Source organism: Grammomys surdaster, unplaced genomic scaffold (assembly GCF_004785775.1).
Source record: "Grammomys surdaster isolate TR1022 unplaced genomic scaffold, NIH_TR_1.0 251, whole genome shotgun sequence".
Classification (NCBI taxonomy): Eukaryota; Metazoa; Chordata; class Mammalia; order Rodentia; family Muridae; genus Grammomys; species Grammomys surdaster.
In genome coordinates this window covers 1,978,849-2,004,435 of record NW_021604692.1, presented here as the reverse complement: position 1 = coordinate 2,004,435, position 25,587 = coordinate 1,978,849, and the positions used below count along the sequence as shown (strand labels likewise).

The following is a 25,587-nucleotide window of genomic DNA, read 5'->3' as shown; positions in this document are numbered from 1 at the left end:
AGATGCCTCTGCTTGCATGGCTTCAGGTCCCCGGCAGTGTATAAGTGACCATTCTAGGCAGAAAGGACTCTCTGCCCCCTGCTGGGTTGTGGACTTGGAGGGAGGGAGTGTCTTCTTCCCTGTTCAGTCTCTGTCTGGCATTTAGCAAAGGGCTGGGGGGTGGGGGGTGGGCAGTAGGAGCACGAGTTAAGAGATAATTTATCTTGGAGATAAATGGAGTGAGAGTAAAGCGACATCCATCCCTGTAGGAAGCCAGCCTGTGACCCAACAACAGCAGGTCTCTCCCTGCACCTGAGGGTGAGCTTCAGGGCGCCATTTTTTTGGCCCTGGTCTGGGTAGACCGTGAGTCACGTTACTTTATATAGATCACCCTAGAACCTAGTAACAGCCTAACTACCCAGACTCGAGTTCTAAGGCTGGTGTTCCTGAGGATCAGAGCAGGGGACAGACCTGCCCAAGGTCACAGAGGCCGTGTAAGGCCAAGCTGGGACGGGACCTGGGGGGCTGGGCTTCTTTCATTGGTACTGGGTCCTTATGGGTTTTTGAGGTCCATGACCTAAGCTGTGAGAAGTAGCTATAGGTATTCTAAGTCCTAAGCAAACTTGTGAGAAACAAGACGTGTGAGATGGTTTAAACGTTCAGGTCACAAAACTAGAAAAATGAGCAGGGGTCTAGCTTAGTGGTAGACTGCTCACATAACATTCAAGCAGTGCTGAGGTTCCATTCCCAGCACTGCCACAGGTGGGGAGAGTAGTGCAGCTAGAGAAAGTTGGGCACTGTGGTGCACTCTTGCCATTCTAGCACCATGAGACTGAGGCAAAAGAATTACTGTGAGCCTAAGGCTAGCCCAGCTATTTAGAGAGAACTTGCCTCAAAACAAAACAAAACAAAACAAAACAAAACAAAACAAAACAAAACAAAACACAGCCAACGAACCAAGCAGACAGCCAAAACCAGCCAAACAACCACCAGCCAAACTCAACCAATCCACACAGGTCCCTATAAATAGGAGGAAATATAGCGTGAACAGAAGCAGGGATGGAAAGTCAAACTCTAACAGCAAATTTAATTTGTGGGGGCTGGAGGGATGGCTCAGTGGTGAAGGATGCACACTGCTCTTGTAGAAGACCCAAGGTTGGTTCTAGGCTCACAGCTGCCTGTAACTCCAGCCCCAGGGAATCTGACATCCTTTGCTGGCTTCTGCAGGCAGCTAGACTCATGTATACAAACCCAACACTCTTTCACATAGTATAATAAATTAAGAAAAAATAGATGAACAAACTGGGGATGTATGGACGGGGAAAGGCTGGTCAGGAGTGACAGCCAGGGTCCTCCTCTACAGCCCACGCATTCTCTTGCCCAAGACGATCTTAGGCAGAATGCAGGACTTTCAGGGGAGCATTCGTGGACTTTACTCTTCCCCAGTGGCCTTCTTACCAGGAAGCTGGTGGCCTAAGGCTCATGGGAAGGTTCCTTTAGGAGAGAGCAAGTTTCCTATTGTCAGAGGGATACAAGCCTGCCTTCTTTTCTTTCTTCTCAAGGTACCCAGGAAACTCTTCAATGAGAGTGTCAAGGAGAAAGAGAGATGTACTAGTCAGGGCAGTGAGGTAGGGCCGGGGCTTTCTGAGGCAGCTTCTCGTATATGTAACCCAGGCTCACTGGAATTAGCTATGTAGCTGAGGCTGACTTTGAATCTCTGCTCCTCCTCATCCACCTCCTAAATGCTTGTACCACCATGCCTAGCTGGGAAGGTTTTTTTTAAAAGGCTAAGCAAACTGAAGGCCACACAGGGGACTTCTACCTAGAGCAATGCTGGCACAGGGGTTGCTTATGTCCTCCTGGAGAAGCAGACCCCATTCATTAGGCTCCACCCACGTCCTGGAACCCCTCTTTAAGGACTTCCAGGGAGACAGCCATCTAGATGAATCAAGACCAGGCGCACAGGCCTGGCATACCTGGTTAAGCCTGTCCTTCTAGGCCTCTGGGCCCTCCCTGTCCCCTGCATCAGAGCAAGTCTCTTTCCTCTCCAGGGGAGAAGGCAAGCCTGCCACCTGGTGGCTGCAAGGGGAATATCTCTGGCCTACTACTCCAACATAGGGTTGGGAGCTGTAGTACAGGCCTTGAAAAGGCCTCTAAGCCTGCTCCCGGATCTGGCACTCTGTAATCCTCAGCAATCCTCTCATCAAGCACATGTCATGCCCCGCTGGCACAGCAGAGGCTGTACCAAACACAGATGGATGAATGAGAAGGCTCTGCAAACACTTTGGGTGTCTCTGCTTATGAGCCACACCCTAGGATCTTTGTCGACGGTTTAAGCACAGGCACAGGGCTCAAGAATCTGCTCTTGTGATGAATTCAGAGGCAGCTCCCATGTGATGGTACTTTGGGGACGGGAGGAGCGAAAAGCAGCAATACAGTAGCCTCCTCCTTATCCTCAGGGCACCTCAAAACTGTATAGCATGGCATGGTGTGAGAGCCTACGTCTGTTAGCATATGCAGTTTGATATTTGGGAATCGAGGAAGGCTTCATGTAGACAGTACGAGTTATTTTGGTATTCAGAATGCATGGCCTTTAAAACTCGAGTTTTCTATTCAATATTTTTGGGCTATGGGCAACTGACCTCACAGAAAGCAAGGCTGAGCTGGGGAGGGTGTATCTAGGTGTAGTCTGCCCCATCCTGAAGCCACTGCCCTTTCTGCTTTCATTAATGACTAAGGAAATTAAAGCATGGAACTCCTGTTACCTGGCCTGTGTCCCAGAGAGGATTCCCACAGGGGCTTCCTCAGCCTGTGCACCTCACACTGTTCCTGCAGCCTGGGCCTGGTGTTTAGGCTGCCCCAGGTCTAGTCCTGGCTCTACCACCCACTTACGGGGCAGTGCCTCAGCTCCAGCTTCCTCATGAGCTTTCTAGGACTCAGGTTACAGAGCCTGGCATGTGCATTGTGTCTGTCAGACAAGAAAAGCAATCCTTCTGCTCAGTCCCTAGTGGCTCCCTCTCTCCAGACCTCTAGGATCTCAGGCTGTTCACTGTGGTGGCTCAGTCTCTGCTGCCCACCTTGTTGGGAGGAGGCAGCAAAGTCTTGGCTTTCACTTGGCTGAAGCACCTGGCTCACCCAATCCTGCTTTTTGTTCCCCTATGCTAGCCTGTCTGGGAAGCCATCACCTCTTCCCCAGGCTCTTCCTCCATACCTAGAATGGCCATATGACACACTGTCTGCTTAGGGGCTACAGGCAGAAACCAGGTAGAGAGCGCTGGCAAATGTCTGCTTTCCTAATGAAGACATCGGAGAATGCCTGGAGCAGCTGTTACACTGCCACAAGTCAAAGACAACCAAACACCACATTTGGCAACCGAGCACCATGACTGACAACCAAACACCACGACTGACAACCGAGCACCCTGACTAACAACCAAACACAACGATTGACAACCAAACACCCTGACTGCTTTGCTGCCACAGCAGGGTGCTACCCCCTGGGCTGCTTGTGCATGTGACAGAGCAACTCTCTGTAAGTTCTGTCAGGGAAGCACTCTGGATACCCCAAAGACAGCGCTGCTCACCTGGGCGTGCTTGAAGATGTGCATGATGAAGATAGTGAGGCCCAGGCCGAAGATGTAGGCGGCGAAGCTGGTGTAGAAGTAGGTGTGGGTGTTCTTCTTCAAGCTGCAGGGAAGGAGGAAGAAGAGGTTAGAGGAGGCACAAACATCCTTTCTGCAAAGACTGGAGCTGTGTGTGTGTGTGTGTGTGTGTGTGTGTGTGCGCGCTAGGAGCCTGGACAGCTGCGCACCCTGTACTTCCCTGAGCTATGACTCTTTAGATAAGTTACTTTTCTTCTTCCATGATCAGTTTACATCTTTGCAAAAATGGAAAGCCATAAGGCCATTTGTAAATTACAAATGAAAAAATCTAGAAATGGCTCTAAGGGTTTTAGCTAGTACAAAATCTCTTGGGGGAAAAAAAAAAAGGTGCCTCTAGGTTATCCCCACAGAATATAAGCTTGGGACAAGGCCCAGGGAGTCTGCTGGGGACTGAGTTGGGACCTGTTCATGCTTGGCAAGTGTTCCTCTGAGCTCCAGTCCAGTCTTATGTTAGTTTCTACGACAGCCAGAAAAAGAGCCTGAGGAGGGAGAGCTCAGGGAACAGCTAGACCTGAACACAGTGGCTCAGGTACAGCCTGACAAGGAATGGCCGCAGCTGGCTTTCCCCGAAGTCACTAAGGTCAGCTTGTGCTTAGCACTCTCCCCGAATTGGCACAGTGGACCCAAGAGGGAGTTCTTGTTTACCACCATGGATATGAGGCTGACACTTACAAGGTCAGACTGGCAGCCAAGGGCACAGAGCTACAAATACCAATCTCAACTAAAAGGATCTCCCCCACCTCCCCAGCAGCGGTGGGAAGGTTGGAGGTGGGCTTCAAACTCCAGAATGCAGGTGGAATCTGTCTGGTTGTACATGGGTGGAGGTACCTTCTCTGGGCTCCTGAAAGCTGGAGAACGCTGGGAGAACCCCAGGCCAGGCCAGGCCAGGCCAGGCCTTCCCTGGCTTACCTGATGTCAAAACGAAGCAGTAAGGCGATGAAAATCCCTGAAGGGAAGAAAACATAGTTAGAAGGCCAGGTTGGGGGTAGGGTGGGGACATGGAGCTGGATACCCAACTGATGGACTGGCCTGGTCCCCACCTCTGGCATCATATTACCACAATGGGCCTTCCACTGAGTGTCCCACTGACCAGGCACAGTGTAGATCAAATGCAGCCACAGCTCCTAGAGCTCAGCCAGGGAGACAGGACAGTAGGGAGAATGACACCAGTTGTTACAGATTCCAACAGGATACCAAATCTAGGCTCTTCTAACTGAAAGATGGACTTCTGTGTCGTAAAAAGTGGAATGTGGTGGGGCCTATTCTGAAGAGGGCTTCTTCAAAGCTGGCCAGGAAGAGGGGAAAGCATGTTCTGAGGAACTAGTACGGCTGCATGTGGAGGAGGGAGACACAGCACAGAATGGTCATGCAGCGGGCCCAGGTCTACATTCTGAGCAAGGAACACAACATGTTGGAAGAATTCTGGGAGGAGAACCACCTAAACAGGTCTAGAAAAAGCCCTGTGGCTGCTGCCGGGTAGGAGGTGGAGGTCTGGAGCTAGAAGCAGTTGACTGGGAAGTACCACAGAAGCCAAGGAATGCTAACTCTGTCCCTTAACATCTGAACCACACATCAAAACCAAGTCCAGATGCCCCAGAATCCAGAGTTCCTGAGTCACAGCTCACCAGTCCAACCTCTGTGTGCCGCATACACTATATCCTTAATGGACCACCCCCTTCACTGGCCTTTCAGTCTCACATAGGACAGAGGCTAAGTCTCACTTAGCTGAGGACAACCTCTCAAGAGCTGAAACATTCTGTGTTCACCAAACGCATCAACTAGCAAGCATGATCAACTGATAGTTTTATAGTGTTGCCTTTGGAACCCAGGCCCACAATTGTGCATGCCAAGCGAGGGCTCTACCACTGAGTTAAGCTCCCCCACCTCATGTCATTAATTTTAAAGAAAGAAATGAGTCGTCCTCTGAGGACTGTGAGAGGAGATGAGTGGAGAATGCTGGCCAGAGTTGCCTTTTCTACTGTGTTTGGGGCTCAGCGCCCCCTGGTGACAGACACCTGTAACAGCTCTCCAACTAAAGCAGGTGCAGGGGCTCTGCTAACTGTATTAACTCCTGGCAGCTGAGGGGTTTCAACACGCTGCTCTCTGGACTGAGTGACTGCTAAAAGATTCAGAGACATGTATAGATCTTGGAGTAACTAATATGGAATGTATGTACTCCTACAGCCCAGAACTACACACGCCAAGAAGACTGGAGAAGCTAGACACTGGGCATCTGTAAGGCAGTGGTTCTCAACCTATGGGTCATATCCTTTTGGTATCAAATAAACCTTTCATAGGGGGGCCACCTAAGACCATTGGAAAATACGGATATTTAGAATTCCTAACAGTAGCAACATTACAGTTATGAAAAATAGCAAGGAAAATATTAAGGCTGGGGATCACCACAAGACAAGGAGCCTTATTAACATTGAGAACCACTGCTTACGGCGTGGGACTCCATCATTTTCTTTAAACAGCTCTGGCGACCAAGCCAGGAATCAAGCTAGGATGAACACAGGACCACAATCTGTTCTGCCCCTGCCATTGCCGCTACTACCACCACCACCAACCACTTCCACACGGCCAGTGCCACCACCACCTCTGCCTCCGCCATCACTGCCACCACCACCACTGCCGCCGCCGCCGCCACCACCACCACCACCACCACCACCACCACCACTTCTGTAGCCGCCGCTGCCACTCGTACCACCACAACCACCACCACCTCTGCTGCCACCGCCACCACACCACCGAGGTGTCTCTATCTATTGCCAAGGGGCCTAGAATTAATCTTTAAAAAATAAAATAAAACAAAAACAAAACAAAAAACCAACCAACCAACCAAAAAACCATATGCATTGTTGTTTTGCCTATGTACTCGAGTGTGTGTGTGTGTGAGTGTATGTGAGTGTGTGTGAGTGTGTCAGACCCTTTGGAACTGGAGTTACAGTTTTAACCACGGCTGGAAGAGCAGTCAGTGCTCTCACCTGTTGAGTCTCATGTTGACCAGTTAAGCAGGCTAACTCAGAATCCTCCATGTCTGGGGTTACTAGGGTTAAAGGCATGTGCCATCATTTTCCACTACAGGACTCAACGCTCCCCCATGTTAGTTACCTGGGAAACAAGTCCCTGTTGACTTTGGTATTGTACAGTGTGGGGATAAGAGGGGGTGAGGTAGGTGGGATATGTCAAACCTAATCTCTCAGACAAGTTGAAACATTTCTTTGAACCTGTTTCTTTAACCAGGAATACAGAAATCCCCTCTACCCTCTTTGCACAGAGGGACACACTGCTGGAGGACGGCTTGAACAGCATGAATTTCTATCCATTCTTTAGAGGAACTAGGAGCTAGACAGATCCCTGATAGGCAGACAGGAAGAAGGCCGCAGATAAAGACACATGATCCGCTGCTTTCCGCTGACCAGAGACAAAGGCCTGACAGGCATTTTCTCCCATGAGCAGGGCTCCCTCTTCTGGCTGACCAGTCCATGTTAGCCAGATATGTTCATGGCCATTTTTATTCGAAAGAGACCTGCCCTATGCCACCAAACCACAAACACACACTGAGGGGGAATCTGCCAAATCCTCAGGCCCTTGGCCATTCCCAATAGGTAAGGCTAGCCTCCCACTTTGTGCTCTGGCTCTGACATACCAAGTATCTTTTCCAACCCTGCACCATGGTCCTCTCCCAGCAATTACCTGGAATGACAATGTCTCCAAGTCCCAGCATGGCAAAGTTGTCCGCTTCAAGGCCCTTCTCCAGCAGATCTTGGGGGAACACCACTGCAGGGAGAGGCAGGGGGAGATGGGAAGGATCAGAGGGAACTCTGTTTCCTCAGCCTGCCAGCCTCTAGCCCTGTGAAGTATGACTCATACACATTTGTGTTTTGGGTATATAGGGAGATGACAGGGTGCTCAAAGGATGAAATGGCAACTCTTACAGCAAGGAGGACTATAGGATCACCTAGCTAAAGGTTTCATTCATCCTCTTTTTCCTTCCGCGTTGCCATGGGACCAGGCCAGGGCTGCCATGATTCTACAGGACCACCAAGCATCTCCAAAGGCCACCTCACCCTCTTCTTCCCTGAAACCACACCCCGTAAGGTCCTTGATCTTAGCTAACTCAGGTGATTTAGGGTCATCTAGGGCTGAGACTCCACGTCAACCTGCGTTCTCCATCTATCATGCTGGAGCATGGGAGTTGTTTTTGAGATAGATCTAGCTATGAAGCTCAGGCTGGCCTTGAATTTTTATTCCTCTCAAGTACCAGGACTACATTCCTGCATAGTGTGTGACACTATGTTCAGCCAAAGAAACCAATGTTTTAATTTTTTAAAGATCAATTATTTATTTTTATTTTATGTGCATTGGTGTTTTGACTGCATGTATGTCTGAGTGTGCCAGATCCCCTGGAATTGGAGCTCTAGACAGTTGTGAGGTATCATGTAGGTGCTGGGAATTGAACCCCTCTGGAAGGACAGCCAGTGCTCTTAACTGCTGAGCCATCTCTTTGGTCTCTTATTTTTTATTTTTATTTTTTATCTTTTTGGGGTGCTGGAGATTGAATCCAGGTCTTCATGTATGGTAGGTGAGCACTTTACTACTGGCTGCAACTGCAGCCCCCCAACATATGACCTGACCAATGAATCGTGAAGGAAGCTTCCCCAGTGGACTTGAGGGTGGCAGGAGTGGGGAGGGGTGCACACCTTCGTGAGGAAAGAGAAAGAGTCCTCTCTATGCCTCTGGACATGTCTAGGTGAGGAGTCAATGCTAGAACTGTGGTTCTGTGGGGACCACAGGAAGTTGAGGAAGGACAGGTGGTAAACATGTTGGGAATGGGAGGGCAGGAGGGCAGAAGTAACCTTGGTTCTGGTGATTCTACTGAATGTCATTAACCCATCCTTGAGCTGATCTACCCAGGCTTCCTGTAGTTGAGATAACAAACACGTCTCCTTGTTTGTTTAGGCCCTGCAATCTCAGTGCTTTTGAGGAGGAAGCAGCAGAGGCTCAAAGTCACCTTAGCCACACAGTGAATTAGTTCTAGGATTGCTTTAGCTACCTGAAATGCATCTCAATAAACACCCAAAGAAACTCTCCTTCTTCAAAGACATTGGTACTTAAGGTTTTTTGTTTTCTCTTGGGTGGGAGTTGAAACAGGGTTTCTCTGCGCAGACCTGGCCAGCCTGGTCTATAGAGTTCCTAGAACTAGTTCTGTAGACCAGGCTGGCCTTGAACTCAGACCCACCTGCCTCTGCCTCCCACGTGCTGGGATTAAAGGCATGTGCCACCACACCCAGCTACAGTTGGATTTTTTAATACTGTTATATGAACACCAGTTACTCTAAAAAACACTACCAAGGTGTGGTGAGAGTTGGAAGACAAAGAGCACCTGGTAGTCAGGTAGCAAGGGAGCCCCAGTGTGATACAGTGAACATGGAGGCACTGCAGGCTCTCTAATACTGTTAAGAACCGCTCCTGTGTTTAGTCCCATTCCTGTAGATTTCATGTCACATGGTATCATGACCAAGTGGCCCAAGGCCATGGTCTGTGAGGAAGCCTGAGTTCAAGAATACAGACAGAAGAAATTGATGAAGAGGAAATAAAGAGAGGCCCTGACACCAATGATGTGACACCAGCAATGATGACCCAACTGGGTAGAGAGGAGGATGCCCGGATATGGGAGGTGGTCACTTACATTTTATTGGTGCCTCAAAGGACTTGGCCACAGTCACCATCACGTTGGTGCCGAATACCTGGAAGGAGAAGACAGGAGTCTAAAGGGAGGCGGGTGGGTAAGAAAAGGCTGTCCCTAGGCTTCTAGATGCAGTATTGTTGGAGGTGTAAGAGAGCTGAACAAGGAACTTCGAGAGCTCAGAGCAGACCTGACAGAGCTGAGGTGGCCCTTCATGTGGTTCTGGGCAAGAGAAAATGTGAAGGAGAAAGACCCTAACTTGCCCAAGCCAGGCAGCCTGCTGGTCAGGCTTCCGTCCCACTAAGACACAAAGATCCACCAGGTGGCAGCAGCATGAGCCTTCAATCCCAGCACGTGGGAAGTAGAGGCAGTCAGACCTGAGTAAGAAGCTAGCATGGTCAACAGAGCAAGTTCCAGGACAGCCAGGTTGTTACAGAGAGAAATCCTGTCTCGAAACACTACCAATCACCACCACCAAAAGAAGAGAGATGGACAAAGACCTTAGGCAGCATTCATTCAAAGACAAAATGTCTTCTGGAGCCAGGGAAAGGATGTTTCAGTCAGGCAAATCTGAGAGCCCTTTAGCAGTACCTCAGAAAAGTGAGAATGCATCCAGAGCACAGCTAACCTCTGTCCTCCTTGCTGGGCCATTCACCAGCGTCCACTACTCCTGTCCAAATGTCCCTGAGCCTCAACTCATGTTCCCCACAGACACAGGATTAAGAAGTTTCCCTGGAAAGACTACCTGAGGGCATCTGAAGGCACCGGGTATTCTGGGTAGATTTGGTCCTCTGGACTTATAGATGGACAAAACCAGACCTACTCTGGGGTACAAACTTCCATTAGACTGGCACTTGGACTATAGATTCAGGGAAACCAGGAGGCAGAGGAGGACCCTTAGAGCTGGACATCATGTCCCTGCCTGACTCACCCAGAAGATGTCATAGATGAAGAGTCCTCCAAGCAGGATACAGCCGGTGCTGACGTTGTTCAGGTGCAGGAGCTCTACCCCATTAAGGGAGAAGGCCAGGCCAAACAGGTTGTTGGCAATCCAGTGCTATAGAAAGGTGGGAGTGAGACTAACTCGCTGTGTCCCATCCTGCCCTGTCACCCCAACCTCCCCTTCTGTGGAGGCTCTGACTACTTACCTTCCTCAGAAGGTACCAAACACCAACGACGCTGCTTAGGCCCAGGCACACCAGGTCCTTAGTGTCAAACTCATAGTTGATGATCTCTGGGCAGAGAGGACAGGTAAGTCCACTCCCCAGAGTGAGCTTGTCCCCCCAACCTGTCAGCCCCTGGATGGAGGAGGGCATGGCTGTCAGCATGGTCAGACAGACCCATGGGCTCAGCCTTAGCTCTGTTAGACTGGCAGGGGTATTAGGATGGGGAAGACTCGCCGGAGCCATGCCCAATCCAACCCCTCTTAATCTTCTGGAGGGGGAACATAAGCCCAGATAAAATGCAGGACACTGGAGACATAAGCTCTGCCACCTGAAGCTGGGTGACCCTGGGAAGGCAAGGCCCTCTGAGGAGTTTGTTTCCCTATCTGTAAAAGGTCAACAGTACCTTCCTCATAAGGGTGAGGAGTAAGGCTGTTCTTACAATGCCCTCAGCACAATGCCTGGAACACAGTGGGTTCCCAAGTACTCTTACCAAGCTCAGAAGTTTAGGAAATTAAGGGGATTGCTAGTAACGCTTCCCAAGCAGAGGGAGAAGGAAAGAAGCAGAGATGAAGAGAGGCAAGAGGGAATCTCGAAGGCTGCTCTTGTCAGGAGCACCTTGTCAGAGACCCTGATGTCAGACCCACTCTGGATGCTTCCGAATTTCCTAATAAGGAAGCCCAGAGAGGTGGCGGACACTGCCCCAGGCCAGAGTGCACGTTTGTCAGAGTCCAAAGTGCAGCAAGCCACTTATTCCCCAATTTCTATTCTCTTGTGGTTACAACACTCCGATTTTATTTGTTAAAGGTATCTGTTGAATTTATTCAGCATAACCACAGAGGTATTGTCTTCATGATGTCACATACAGACACACACACGGATACAACACAATATTTATATTTAGCTCAAGTGTACTGCGTCTAAGGCTCACTTATATGTCTTCATGTGCCACAGCCCGTCATTTAGATAATGGATATTTTCAATGCCGATCCCCTTGTTGATTTTCTCAATGTCTGCTGCAGCCATCTTCATGACTCCGACACACAGGGCATGCTCTTTCCCTTCTGCCATGACTGCAACGATGGTATCTACTCCAGCAGTGTAGAGCTTCGCTCCAGGAGATGTTAAACCCGGACACATGATATTTGCACCACTGAGCACAAATTTGATGGCTCCTTTGTCGACCTGCTGGTGTGGCAGGATAAACGGGTATTTGTGAAGTAATCTTAACGTTGGATAAAAAGGTCCTTTTCTCTGTCTGAAAAACAGTAATTCTCCGTTGACTGTAAGGATTTCCATGTGTTCATGGCATCTCACTATTTTGACGGGATCTTTCTTAGGCATGATTTGATTAAGCCACGGCTCGATACCTGGAAACTGCTCAGTCAGTTGGCTCTTAATACCCTTAATAACGGAAGTTTTCAGTTGGATGCAGTTGGACACACTTTCCTTCTCGTCAAATTTCTTGAACATGATCTTGGTGAAGGGGCACCGACAGGTGTAAGAGCTGAGGCGAAGCGTGGATCGCCGACCGTCTGAGTCGCGGTATACAGGAAGGATGGCACCGGCATCCAAGCCGGCCGTTGTCGCTAACCGGAAGATGGTCCGACGGACTGTGCTTTACGGCTGTACAAAATCCAATAACTTCCGCTCTACTGACCCCCACGTTTGCCCTGACCCTCACGTGGTTGCCCCACTGGTTCTTCTTCCGACTTCCGGCTCTTCTCCGGACTTCCGGTTGTAAGAAGGGTGGGGTCCGGACCGGAAAATGCGTCAGAGCATCCGAGTTGTGGGATGGACAAACACTTCGGGTTCGGACTGGACATGCGCCAAACCGCGGCACACGTCTCTCGCGGCAAATGTCTCGCGGCACTGTCCAGATCCCCCGGGAGCTAACCGGCCAATAGGAATGTTCCTGTCTTTCTTCCGGCTGCGTAGTGGTTGCTATCCTAGACATCCCCGGAGGGTCGAGTATTATAAAGCTTGGGAACCCTAAAGGGCTTTATGTAACGTTAAAAAAAAAACAGGCGTGGCCTTTTAAAAAATCTAATAACTATTTATTTGGCAAAGATGTGCTTGACGCAGAGACGAATCATATCAACGTTTTTTTGGGGACAACGCAGAATGTGCTTGGCAACCAGCAGAGAATGGAATACGTTCCACAGGCTATTCATTTCATGTGTGAATTATCTTCCATTTGGTCCAAGCCATTGTTACTCTTGTCACCTTGTTGGCATCCGCATGGTGCCATACGCATCTTCATAGTTCTCTTTGAAAGCTTACGTGAAACAATCACGAGACAGGCACGCTAAGAGCTGTCTGGTACAGCTTTTACTGGGGGCTTCTATGAGCCAGGCACTGTGCTGAATGCTTTCTGTTATTGTTTACTCCTTGACAGAAGAGGGTACTAAATTACTTTTACAGATGGGGTAACAAACCTCCAACAGAAATATCCAATGCTCAGAAATAATGGAATCATCCAGATTCCCATATCTAGGTGGTGGCAAAGCTGGGAAATGAACCCCGGGCCATAAGAATTGTTTCTCCTTTAGTACTCGTTTCTTTTGAAAACCCAGTATTGGAGAAAGCAAAGATTGGGGAGACACACCCTAGGGGAAGTGGGCAGCACTGACCTTCCTTGTTTTCCCCAGAGCCCTGTGTGAAGAGCAGCTGATACTGGCGATTTGGGAAGTTGGCTGGAAAAAACTTATTCATGAAGGGGCTGAAAAGAAAGACAAAGCAGGTCGGCAAACAGAGCCCCTATAGATGATCCCAGCTCTAACAGTCCCTGCCAAATACCTATGTGTGGCCGTTTACCTGCAGATAACTTTTTAAGTGCCTCTTGGTAGGTACACCGTTCCCACTTTATAGATCTGCAGTCTATTAGAGGATGACCTGACCAGGGTCACACAGGCAGCCAGGACTGGAACTGAGATTCAAACTGAGGTTTCTGAACTCCTGGTGATTTGTTTCATTTATTGGCATAAAACTTGGTATGAAAAATTTGGGGGACAGTCAGAATTTCCAAATCTGGTCCATGTGTGTCCTGCATCTACCTACACTGTTAAGAAATGTACTCCTAGGCTCTATCAACCTCATGATACCGATTAGACAACCGGACTGGGCTTTGGGTAGGAACATCCTCATTCTTATGCCTACTATGAAGTCTCTGTTGCTCAGGACAAGCCTAACTTTAAAAACATCTTTACCCAGCATGTAGGGAACAGAGATGCTCTTTCCCAGATTACTTAGAGCAACACCAGCAAACTCAGGCCTCTTGGTTGTGGATGTGACAGTCCTGCAGTCCTGGGGGGCGGGGGTAGCTACATTAGTGGTAGCCTCCCTGGGCTTTGGCTTCCTTACCTATGTGTGAGGATAAGCTTTTTGCCTGTCTCAAAGAAGTTTGTGAAGATGAAATAAAGCAGGAAAGATGTGCAGCTCAGTGTTGGCCTGGAGCAGGGATGTTTAAGAACTATGAACATATATGTCATAGAAGACATCCCAGAATGGTTTCTCAACCAAGAAGCGAACCAAGGTACGTCTGGAAACATCTAGGTCACAATGGATAAGGCATGGCTAAGAGTTCTGGTTTTTGTTTGTTTTTACATTTCTAGTGGCTTGGAGAATATGAATTTAAGAACTACCTCTGAACCTCAGTTTCCATTTGTCAAACAACGTGACCCTTTGCAGGTTGTGTGAAGTGACTGATAATGATTATCACAGACAGAGAAGAGACAGGTACAGGGCTTAGAGTGGGCATCCATGGAAGGGAGAAGCAGCCAGGACAGCCAAGGCTGGGTGCTCAGTCTGCCAAATCTCTTTTGAGGAAGGGTGAAGGCATGGCACATGTGCAGACACAGGCAGAGGCAGAGCAGAGAGCAGATTGAGGAGCGGAAGCACTCACCCTACCTCGCCCCGTAGGAATCTGGTGTTTCATTTTAATCAGCAGAGTAGACCGGAGACATGATTCCTAAGTTCAAGTCCTAACTCTGCCACGTCTCAGAGGGGTAACCTTGGGGAAGTTACTCAACTGCTCCAGGCACCTCTTTCAATATCTGAGTTGATACCTTATTACAATCACCATATTGTAATATCGCTCTCGGAGGATTATTGTTTGTGCTAAGATAGAGTCTCACTCTACAGCTCAGATCAGCCTCAAACTTGCAAGGACTCTTCTGCTTCTGCCTCCAGAGTGCTGGAATTACAGGAGTAACCCACCAAGGCTGACACTCTCAGGCATCATGAAGAAGATTAAGCTAAAACTTGGCATCTTGTAAGTTCACCTGCGCCTCCCACTTCAAGTGTTAAATGTCTGCACTGATTCCTGCATGTGTACTATACCACTGAGCTACACATTTAGGCCTTAATCATTTTGAAATAGAGTTTTACTCAGTCGCTCAGGATGGCCTCCAATTTTTGATCCTCATGTCTTAATCCCTCTAAACAGCTGGGATCACAGGCAAGCACACTGAGGAAGAGTCTGCTGTAAGATACGACACAAACGAGGACTCACATGATGTAACTGATGTCAATCTGTGAACTTGAGGGGCAAGGGCCCTGTCTCATCATCACTCCATGCCAGGCACAGTTTTCTGGCCAACTTTACTGTGGGCACAGTGTTTTTATGACTCTCCATCATACCTAAGAGGCTTAAAAGTTCATTGTTTCCTACTGAGAAATGTCCTGGTACCTTCCCCTCTGAGGTTAGACAGTGAGGGTTAATGAAACTGGTGATGTGCCCTTGTTCTCCTGAGGTAGAAGAGTCTGAGAGAGGGCTCTCTCTCTATGGGCCACTTGAATAGGACAAGAGCTCAGTCACAGGTGATAAAAATAGGCTGAGACTGCTTTGGCAGGATGTGTAGAATCTGGCTGGGCTGGAGTTTTGGTGACTGTATTAGGTGAAGGCCAGATGTCCCTACCTGCCTGCAATACTGTGAGCTGTGGTCTGGTCTGAGGCAGGCAATGGGGTGGCAACAGAGGTGGAGGGATTTAGGTGTAGTCTGGGCCAGCATGGCCTGGGATGTGGCTCGGTGATTCTATTTTCTGCAAATTCTCTCTTCCCCTTAACTTTGGCCACAAAGCAATAAAGAATTCTAGCCCTGTGGTCAGACAGCCCTGGAATCAAACTCCTCTGCTTTTCTCAGCTGTGAATCCTGGGAGCCATAATAATTCTTTTGAACCTCAACTTCCTTGTCTCACACCCTCACACCTCATGGTACAAATCCAGAGGAAGGTCTGACCTGTGGATAGAAACAGCTCATGGAAACTCTTAAACACTGTAGTTTTCTTTACCAAAAGACTTGAAAAAACACACCTCCAGTGAGTAAGAGTCAGTTTAATTTTTGGATCAACATTCTAAAAAAAAAAAAAAAAAAAGATTAAATTGTATTTCCCCCTCGTAATAAAATCTGATGGATTTACTTCTTTCTCATGATAACCTTATGCTTCAGCCTCTCAAATTCCTGAGTGCCATAGCAGATTACTAGTGTTCTGAATTTTATCAAGAAAATGGCTGGGGATGTGGGCCAGTGCTAGATCACATGACTAGCATATGTGGCTCTGGGTTCAATTCCAAACATCAAAAGAAAAAGAAAAGAAAAGAAAACAAAACTTAGGGCTGGATTCTAGCTAGGCAGAGGAAACTGCCTAAGAATGTACAAAGCCCTGAGTTCAACACCCAACACAGAAAAATAACCAAACCAGCTTCTACCTAACAAATTTTACCATGTACCACTTAATGTTTTCATACACTATCTCATATAACTCAAGTGGGCCTTGAGCTAGCTGTGTAGCTCAGGATGACCCTGAGCTCCTGCTCTTCTTGTGTCTACATCCCAAATACTAGGATCAGAGGCCTGAGCCGACACACTAAGTTTCCATGTGCCTTCCTTTTTTTCTTTTCCCTCCCTTCCTCCCTCCCTCCTTCCTTCCCTTCCTTCCTTCCTTCATTCCTTCCTTCCTTTTTGAGACAAGGTCTCTCAGTATAGTCCTGCTAGTGATTTGCCTGCCTCTGCCTCCTGAGTGCTGGGATTAAATGTTTGTGGTACCATCTGGCTTCCCAAGTAGTTAACTGTTGACTTTTGTTTGTGGTGCTAGGATCAAACCCAGGGCCTTATCCTTACCAGACAAGTGCTTTGCCACTAAGCTCTATTCCCAGGAGATTGCTGGCTTTATTTTGTGTTGATAATAGCTATCACTAACAGTTCTGAATTGGTTAGCAGGTAGAGACAATTGGTTATTCTGAGACATGTAGACCACAACAGTTTGTGGGCAGCTGGATGCAGGGCTGCTGGGACACTGTGAAATGATCAGTTCTCAGGCATATGCCTTTAAATGTGCTTTCGAAGAGCACGTCCTCCCTGTTTGGTGAAGCTAGGCTATAAAGAACTGGGAGACCTCTTGTAGACACTGGGATGGCTCTGGATAGACTTGGAGGAGTCCTCATCAGCATGGAAAAGGAAACCCAGAGTTTCAAAGTGATGATTCCTATCCTTGCCTCGGGTCCTCATGAGTGCTGGACCTGCTATTCTTGCTTGTCAGGTCCAAGTCATCCTCTGAGAAGGGTTACAGTACTTTCAAGATCGCAAGAGTAAGGGTTTGCAGGTGAAGATGGCGAAGATGGTGCTACAAAGTCCATAGCTGAAGTCCCAGCTATGTAACACTAGGCCAACCCTGAGCTCACTGTGGGCATGTTAAGGCTAGGTGTGCTAGAGACAGCAGCCCATTTGATGACACTTCCTGCTTGTTAGAAAGACTTTGTATGCTGTCTACAGCAGGACAGGGCGGGAGGGGGGCAGGGATGAAGATGGGGGACAGATGGACTGATGACCAGCGGGCAAGGCTACCTTTTGAGATCACACTCTGCCTGCCTCTGTCCTGCCAGCTCGCCTGGAGGAATAAACCTCAATGTTCCCTGGTGCAGATTCTGTGCCCACACTGCCTCCGGGACAGATTCTGCTCTGTGTAGCTCTAAATACTCTGTAACAAGCTGGGGACTGGTCCTTTAATGCACAGAGCCCGTTGAGCTCCTAGGTCTGGCATCTCTCTCCTTATAGCTCTTCCAGGCTTCCTACCTCTCAAACCGGAGTTCAAGTTGTGTTCCTTTCTTCGGGCAACTTTTCCTGGCTCCTCAGTCTATCTGTGGACTACTGCAAACAGGCAGACAGAAATGGTTGGGCGATCTTTAGTGTCCATACCAAGGATGAGACTCTCATTTGGTGAGTGTGAACGGGTGCCAAGTGAGTCTCAGTGTGCAGGCCAGCTCTGCAGAGTGAAGGTGGCCAATGGCCCCTTGTTTCTATGACACTGTCTCAAATCATTTATGTCTGATGTGAGCAACTGGGTCTGAGCAGAGTGGCATGTGTCCTTGTTTTGCTGGCTACCAGGTGTGTGCTACCAGGTGTGTGATCTTACTGAATGTCTTAAACTCACTAACTTCAGTTCCCTAACTAACCTAGGATCAACACCCAGAGCCAACCAGTCAAGGGTGTCTAAAAAGCTGACACAGGTGATCAGAGCAATCCTAACAAAGGTGACAGTTGTACTTAGTGACTGAAAGACATTTTCCACATGAAGGGCACCAGTTTTTTTAAAGAACACATCCTCAAGGAGACTGAAGTCAGAGAGGTTAACTTGGAGTGTAGAGGCTGGATTTAAGGCCAGGCAGTCACGTTTAGAGCCTCTGCTGGTAGGTACCTGTCCCATGAGGAGCCAAGCCTAGTGCTTGCAAGTGGTCCTGATGTGACACACATCAGCACCGTGATGACTCTGACACTCCTGCCTAGGTTTCCTCTAAGACTGGGTCTTATATGGTAGCCCAGGAACTTGCCTCAGCCTCTTGAGTACTAAGAGCCACCATACATAGCCTTGCACATCCTTATAAGGAGTCTGTGGCCCTGAGAGGTTCTGGGTTCCATCCTAGGTCACATATAGTACTGACACAAGGGGACGATTCCCTTGGATTTCATAGCCAGGATTTTAACCTGGCTCTGAATGACACAAAAGATTATGTTCCCATCCAAGACCCTGTACTGGCTCCTGAGAAAGCAGCTTCAAAGGCTGTCGAGAGATGCCTTCTGACCTGATGGTGTGGGACAGGGCCAGGATCCCCAGCACGAAGAAATACATGGACAGCAAGAGGTTGATGTATTCCTGGGAGAATATCTGAGGAGGAAATACAAAAAGAAGCAAATCAGTGTTGCAAAAAAAAGCCCACGGAACACCCTGGAGGCTGGTCTCACCTCCCCCTTTGCAGTTAGGGGCAGTCAGGAAGAATCTCAGACTCCAGGACTTCCAGTTTCACAGTTATGGGGAAGGGCAGTATCTCAGGTCCCACCCAGATGGACTCTACCCGAAAAGGTGTCTAGATGCCTACAAATGTGATTTCATTTGGAGGAGAGCAATTACTATGTGTGCTTAGGGTCTTAGATGGCAATTCTAGAGGAATAGGAGAGAAGTCTGAAATCAAACCCAAGAGCAGCGTCAGAACCATAGTATTTGCTCTAAAATGTTTCCTTCTCCCAGCTCAAAAATCCAGGAGCCCCTTCAGAGCGGCTCCCAGGCCCTCCAGCATTCTAGTTTCAAAATAACCACACACTATGTGCTCTGCTGTTCATATCAGCCCTCTGGTGATGTCTTCCCATGCCTGCGATGGCAGCCCAAAGTCGGGGCACCAGGCCCTGACAGCCACTTCCTCATCCCATCATTGACAGGTCAAGTAGAAATAGTCTGTTACAATGGTCCAAAGCTGGCTGTGACATTCTATTTGGAACTTGGGAAGGCTGTGCTGAATTGATCTATGCCTGTTGCAGCCTTGGCTACTCTGGTCACCATGTTGTCTTAAACGGGAGGCAGGGATGTGCTTTTCTTGGGGTATAAGGCCCACACTACTTAAGACTCTTAGGTATCTGCTCAATGGGAGTCTGATCATGTCACTCTCCCACTGCAAGCCTCACCACTGTCTCCCTTTGTTTGCATGCTGTTCCCATGAGCGGGAAGCCTTTGTAGGCCCTCCTGATGGAGACTGTAAATCACTCTGCCCCGCATACACACTGCCTGTCTTGCACTGGCAGGGCAGCCTCATTCCCCTTCCTAGGCATCCTGGGGGTGTGCTCTTGAGCTGCTGAGATAGCTTTCTTTTCCCCTTACCTAAGCCACCCCAACTCTGCTAGATCAGCAGTCAGCACCGAGAAGCTTTACTCAGGTTGACTGTCCCCTGCCCAAGAATTGGCTGCATTTCCTGACTGTCTACTATGTGCAGAGCACTGTGCCAAATACTAGGCACACAATGAGGAATACACCATCTTCAGAGTTCATATGCAATGGGAGAGAAAGAATCTCAAACAATGCCGGAGGCCAAGGGGGTGCCAGGTTCTGCAATACCATGACAGAGTGCCCAGGGAGAAGGGGTCCTGCATGAGCCAGCAGAGGGAGCACTGTGTCCTGGACTAGAGCCATGGGGGGCTGAGAAGAAACAGAGTCTGTAGACTGGATGTGCAGAGCCTGGATACATGGGGTGGGTGTGGGGGTAACAGTTAGTCAAGTGTGGTATATCTGTGGAGTATTCTGAAACCAGTAATAAGTTTGATTTAAAATTAAAGAACAATCAGTCAATGCAAAGACAATGAGCAAAGGTGCTTACTGCCAAGCCTAAAGACCCGAGTTCGACCCCTGAAACCCACAGAGTGGAAGGAAAGAATCAGCTCCTGCAAGTGTTCTTCAGACCTCAGCACATCTGCCACAGAATATATGACGCCAAAATAAATTCAGTGTAAGAAGCTTAAAAAAAAATAATAAAAAGTGGGGCTGTAGAGTTGACTCAGTGATTAGGAGCACCTGTTCTTGTGAAGGATCAGGGTATCAGGGTTCAAGTCCCAGCACCCACTTGGAGGCTCATTACCTCCTCAGGAACCAGGCATGCATGTGGTATACAGATAGACAGACACGCAGGCAAACACATAATAAAGAATAAAATAAAGAGTAATCAATGTACCATGAAACAAGCATTAAATTTTGGGTTTTTATTTGACTCAGAGACTAGTAAAACTAAGTTTTGGTAGCAGCCAGTATTCATGTAAGCCAGTGGGAGATGTTTAGAGCCATCTTCTTGGCGGGCAGTTTGATGCTATCTGGAGTGAGGGTGCAGCTCAGTGGTACAAAAATGTGCTTGGCATGCAGCAAGCCTTGGCTCGCAGAAGCCCCACAGCTGCCACCAGTGCCACTGCCACAAAGGAATTTGGCATTGTCTGTCCAACTGCAAATGGAGACCCTGTTTGACTTGGAATCTTATTGCATATATTTGAGGAAGACATATTCGTGTACCAAAGTATTTTGTGCCACAATGTGGAAATGAACATATTCATCATGAATGACCTGCTAGCAGCACTGCCGTGATAACACTGGGCCTGGGTCCCTGAGGGCGCATGAAACACCAGCCACTGATGACTGTGTTGGTACAGGCAACCAACCAACCCACAGAGCCTTCCAATATTTAATGTAATCTAGGCCTAGCATTACAGACTCTCAAGAAACTCTCTGGCTTGTTTGTACCTTTCCTTAGGTTGAACAACACAGACAGACAGACAGACACATTTTGTTACTGTGTTAATATGGGAATCTAGGGTCTTATACATGCTAGCCAAGCATTCTATGACTTTACACTCCCAGCCTTGAAAAAAAAAAAATTAATCATTTAAAGAACTTTGCAGGGGGCTGGAGAGATGGCTCAGTGGTTAAGAACACTGACTGCTCTTCCAGAGGTCCCGAGTTCAATTCCCAGCAACCACATGGTGGCTCACAACTATGTAATGGAATCCGATGCCCTCTTCTGGTGTGTCTGAAAAGAGCAACAGTGTACTAATATACATAAAATAAATAAAACTTTAAAAAAAATTAAAAAAAAACTTTGTAATTACAAATTAAAGCTATTTTTGGACTAATTTTCAACAAATAGAATGAGTTTGTGATATACTAGTAAAAACATCAAGAGTTAAACACTTGGCTTCTGATGCCAAGGTATGCTTACCGAAAACCTAAAGGGAGCCACCGCACATGGTGACAATGGCTACCCTGTTGTGGGACCTGCTTCTCTTCTGTGTAGCGAATGTTAAGTGTCCGGTGTCCATTACTTTCACACTCAGAGAACAGTATGCATATATGGAGCAGAACAGGTTTACAGAACATTTAGCTACATGAGAAAATGCTCAGGACGTTTTCAATGGGAAGTGAACGCTACCGACGGCCACACTGTGTGGCCAGAGCTATGGAGAGAGCATGGGAGGACCATGGAAGATTTGGCTCTGAGGGGAACTGGAAGTTGGGTTTTGGATGGGGTTTCTCCCTTTTTCCTTTTCTGTGTTTGCCAAATATTCGACTTTGAGCCTGTTTAACTTTTTTTTTTTTTAAAGATTTATTTATTTTATTTATGAGTACACTGTAGCTGTCTTCAGACACACCAGAAGAGGGCGTCAGATCTCATTACAGATGGTTGTGAGCCACCATGTGGTTGCTGGGATTTGAACTCAGGACCTCTGGAAGAGCAGTCAGTGCTCTTAACCGCTGAGCCATCTCTCCAGCCCCTGTTTAACTTTTATTGGGAAAAGAAACCTCGATTTTAAAAAAAAGGTGATTAGTAAGGCAGAGGTGTGTGTGCAACAAATCTCCACTCCAGCCCAGTCCAGTCCAGCCCAGCCCAGCCCAGCCCAGCAGTGCAAAGAAAGAGAAGTGGTACAAGAACCCAAAACCCTGGGAGACAAAGGGCTGCTGTTTCTGGTAAGTGACCACTCAGAAAATAAAGTTATCTAGGTAGCCAAGGACTTACTTTGAAAAAGAGGTAGAGCCCCAAGAGTGTGCAGCTGGCGATGATGGGGAAGCGGGCAGCGTCTCGGCTGGTGATGGTTTCTGGCATGTCCGAAGAGCTCTGGGGAGAGAAGGAGGGTGCAGCTGAGCATGGCTGCATGCTGCTGGAACATGAGGCAGTCAGTCATCTTTCTCCCTTCACACTGGTCCACTTCGGTATCGCAGGGTCCCCAGATTCCCTGTCTCGAGGCTTTAGCTAATGCTAATCCCTCTACTACAGGGGTTTATAATGACAGATGTTATTATAATCGGCTAAAATTTGGCATGAGTAAGGAGTCGACAAGAGATAAAATATTTACACAAAAAAGCACCGTACTGCTGCGAATATGGGAAATAAATGAAAACGGAGTAATAGCGTAGCATAAGGACTGGACCAGGTTTATAGCATTGAAGTCAAAATCTAGTGGAGCACAATCCTACTAAAAAACTTTCAACGTGGGCGTGGTGGTACACCTTTAACCCTGCATTCAGGAGGCAGAGGTAGGTGATTCTTTGTGAATTCAAGGTCAACCTGGTCTATAAAGCGAGAACCTATTCCAAACCCAAAGCAAAACAAAAGCTCAAATCCTTATTGTCCTTAGGGAGCCAGCTTACATCCCCGTAGGGAAGCCCTTCAGACTTCTGACAGTCCTACTCAACCCCCTTTTTCCTGAGATGGATGGACGTTCTTGTGATGAACCTGCCGCTTGGTCTACTTCAGCCACCTGTGAGATGGGACTCCAGGTATGCACCACAGTGCCTGGCTCCTACTTTATATCCCAGCTACCCAGGGTCCTAGCAATGCCAGACTACATGGCCAAAGGAAACTCTTAGTAGGAGCTGGTCCCATCACAGCACTGGAGGTTTCCACCACGGCAGCCACCTTGTGAATGAGGCATCAGCATTCGTTCGAGAAAGCACCTCCAGCAGCTGTGGAGTCTCACTAATTAACTTGGCTCATCAAAATTATTAGGAAAAAGCATGCCAGGAGGGCAGCTATATGGAGAGGAAGACTGTGAATCTGAGAAGCTCTTGTGCCCCAAAACACAAGACTGCAAAATGACAAGGAGCCAGCAGCTAGGCAGCAAGCCTGTGAAATCATCACCAGGAAAGGCGGCTTATAGGACAAATGCTCACAAGCCCGGACAGCCTTGGGAAGGCTATTTGGTGGGATGCATAAGCTAAGTGTACTTAAGCCCAATGACACGGGGAGCACGTGCCTATGGTATGCGTGTCTCCATGTGTGAGCATGTGTTTTAATGGGTCCATGTATGTACCCCTTTTATATAGAGTCAGGGCCTCTCACTTGAACCCACAGTACCCCAATTTGGATACTCAGGCTAGATGGCTCGTTTGAGGGGTCCTGTCTCCGTTTCCTTAAGTGCTGGGATTACAGGTGGTCTGCAACATGTCCTGGTGGTGAGATCTGAACCCTGGCCCTCGATTCCTCACTCTTGAGGGACAAGTGCTTTACTGACTCACTTCCTCAGCTCTAATCCCTTCAGAACTCTTTCTGTGGCACTGGGGAACGAGTCCAGAGCCTCACACACAGCGTGACCAGTGAGATCAACAGCCTAGCACCTCAGAGAGGCTCAACTCCCACTGTCTATCAGGATTTCATTTCTCATCCACCAGAATGGGAAAAATTCATGCTTTGTAGACACAACCTGACAAGCCATGGGGTAAGTGAGGGCCAACATGGTTTTTTCTAAAGAGCTAATTGGTGATATAAGACAAAACCTTACTGTATAATTGGCCAAACAATTCAAAGTTTGAGAATCTTTCCTACGGATAGTCATGGCTGAGTCTCAGTTATTTCTCTGCCAAAGAGGGTAACAATCGTCAGCTTTACTTACCTCAACATGGGTGTTGTCTGTGCACACATGCTTGTGTTGAGAGGCTGAAGACTAAGATACACATGGGGCATGAGAAAAGGCCAACTGTGACCATGTGAAGAAAACGGGAAGGTCCTTAACACGTGCCCCCACACCTCCCACAGGGCTGGGGGGCTGCCCAGGCTGCAAGGCAGGCCTCCCCACTTTGAATCTCTCCATGGTCTGGGAGGCCCAGTTTCCTTCCCTCTTTCCACTGCCAGCCTGTGGCTTCTGCTTTTGGCAACAGCGTGATAACACTTGGTCGGCTCCTGGCCACTGTGCACCTCCACACCTGGAATACATTTCCCATGTACCAGCAGTGTGGGCACAAAATCAACAGGACAGCTCCTACCTCAGTGAGTCCCCAGGCAAGTGGGATACAATTCTGACAGCGTATGTGTAGATTGACAATGCAGTGTGATGTGGGGTAATGTAGCCACATATGCTTATCCATGGTATGAAGGTCAAATGGTTAATGTCTGCCTCGTGTCCAGGAGGCCCAGCAGCCTCCCGGCTGCATTTCAGAGCCTTCATTTCCTTGAGTGCAAAACCAGGACTCCAGTGTCTGCAGTGGAGTCATTACTCAAGCCTATGTGCTATTTCTACCAATGTGTACAAGGAATCATGGGTAAGCCAGCACTATTTCTGCAGGGAAGTAACTGCCACAGGTGGCCTGAGCAGATGCCATTTAAAGCCTTGACAGACAGTCTCAGGGTCTGGAATGCAACAGAGGCCCAATAAAGGCCAACTGTGTGGAGGCCTTTGCTCTGTGACCACAGTGGAATAGTTCTCCAGTAGACTGCAGAGAGAAGCGTGGGGCTCGAAAGCACATTCAGGACTTTGTGGCTTCCCTACAAACCAGTGCTATGGCTCATTTCCACAAATTCCTTTCAGTTTAGCCTGGTTCCAGGACAGGAAGAGGCTTCATGTTATTCGATGACAAACCAAGATTGGGCAGATGCTTCACCAAACAGAGGAATCTGGTCTCCTCTGTGGGTGCCTGTTATAAATACCTCACGCTGCAGTGTTGAGTCAGAGTGGAAGCCTTGTGATTGACTGGTAATAATACAAGGAGAACATTTACTGAGCCCTTTCCATGTCCGGGCAGTGTTTCAGGGCCCCTGCCCCAAGCAGGTACTTTCTTAACACATTAAAAATAAGGCTCCAAGAAACAGAGTATTTTGCTTAGTATGACACAGATGGTGAGTGGCCAAGTCAGGGATCAAACCCAGCAGGCTGTTGGGTTCCCTCCTCTTTATTAGCAGACCTCTACCTTTCCTCTCTGGAGAGCTCTGTTAGAAGCCTGATAATGCCAAAGAGGCCCGTGGCCTTCTCAAGACTCAGAGTCCTAAAGAAAAAGAACAGTGTATTCGTTTGTTTTT

At 48.2% G+C, this 25,587-nt stretch overlaps 2 protein-coding genes across 4 annotated transcripts in view; both read right to left on the bottom strand.

The window, feature by feature from the left end:
• The window catches only part of Hm13 (histocompatibility minor 13), a 39,107-nt gene that overhangs the window by 8,465 nt on the left and 5,055 nt on the right, over positions 1–25,587 (bottom strand). For all 3 annotated transcript variants that reach the window (XR_003712351.1, XM_028775015.1, XM_028775014.1), the window contains exons 2-10: positions 22,315–22,413; positions 18,577–18,659; positions 13,130–13,218; positions 10,482–10,567; positions 10,265–10,390; positions 9,337–9,394; positions 7,341–7,424; positions 4,551–4,587; positions 3,564–3,666 (exon numbers count right to left, since the gene is read on the bottom strand). Coding sequence is in view for 2 of the 3 variants with exons in the window: in XM_028775015.1 (XP_028630848.1) it covers positions 3,564–3,666; positions 4,551–4,587; positions 7,341–7,424; positions 9,337–9,394; positions 10,265–10,390; positions 10,482–10,567; positions 13,130–13,218; positions 18,577–18,659; positions 22,315–22,413 (765 nt within the window). In the remaining variant the exon portion in view is untranslated. The remainder of the gene's footprint in view (positions 1–3,563; positions 3,667–4,550; positions 4,588–7,340; positions 7,425–9,336; positions 9,395–10,264; positions 10,391–10,481; positions 10,568–13,129; positions 13,219–18,576; positions 18,660–22,314; positions 22,414–25,587) is intronic.
• Positions 11,267–12,295, bottom strand: LOC114627293 (malignant T-cell-amplified sequence 2). Its single transcript, XM_028775016.1, has one exon. It carries the CDS (start codon positions 11,967–11,969, stop codon positions 11,424–11,426), a length of 546 nt encoding a protein of 181 aa, XP_028630849.1. The 5' UTR covers positions 11,970–12,295; the 3' UTR covers positions 11,267–11,423.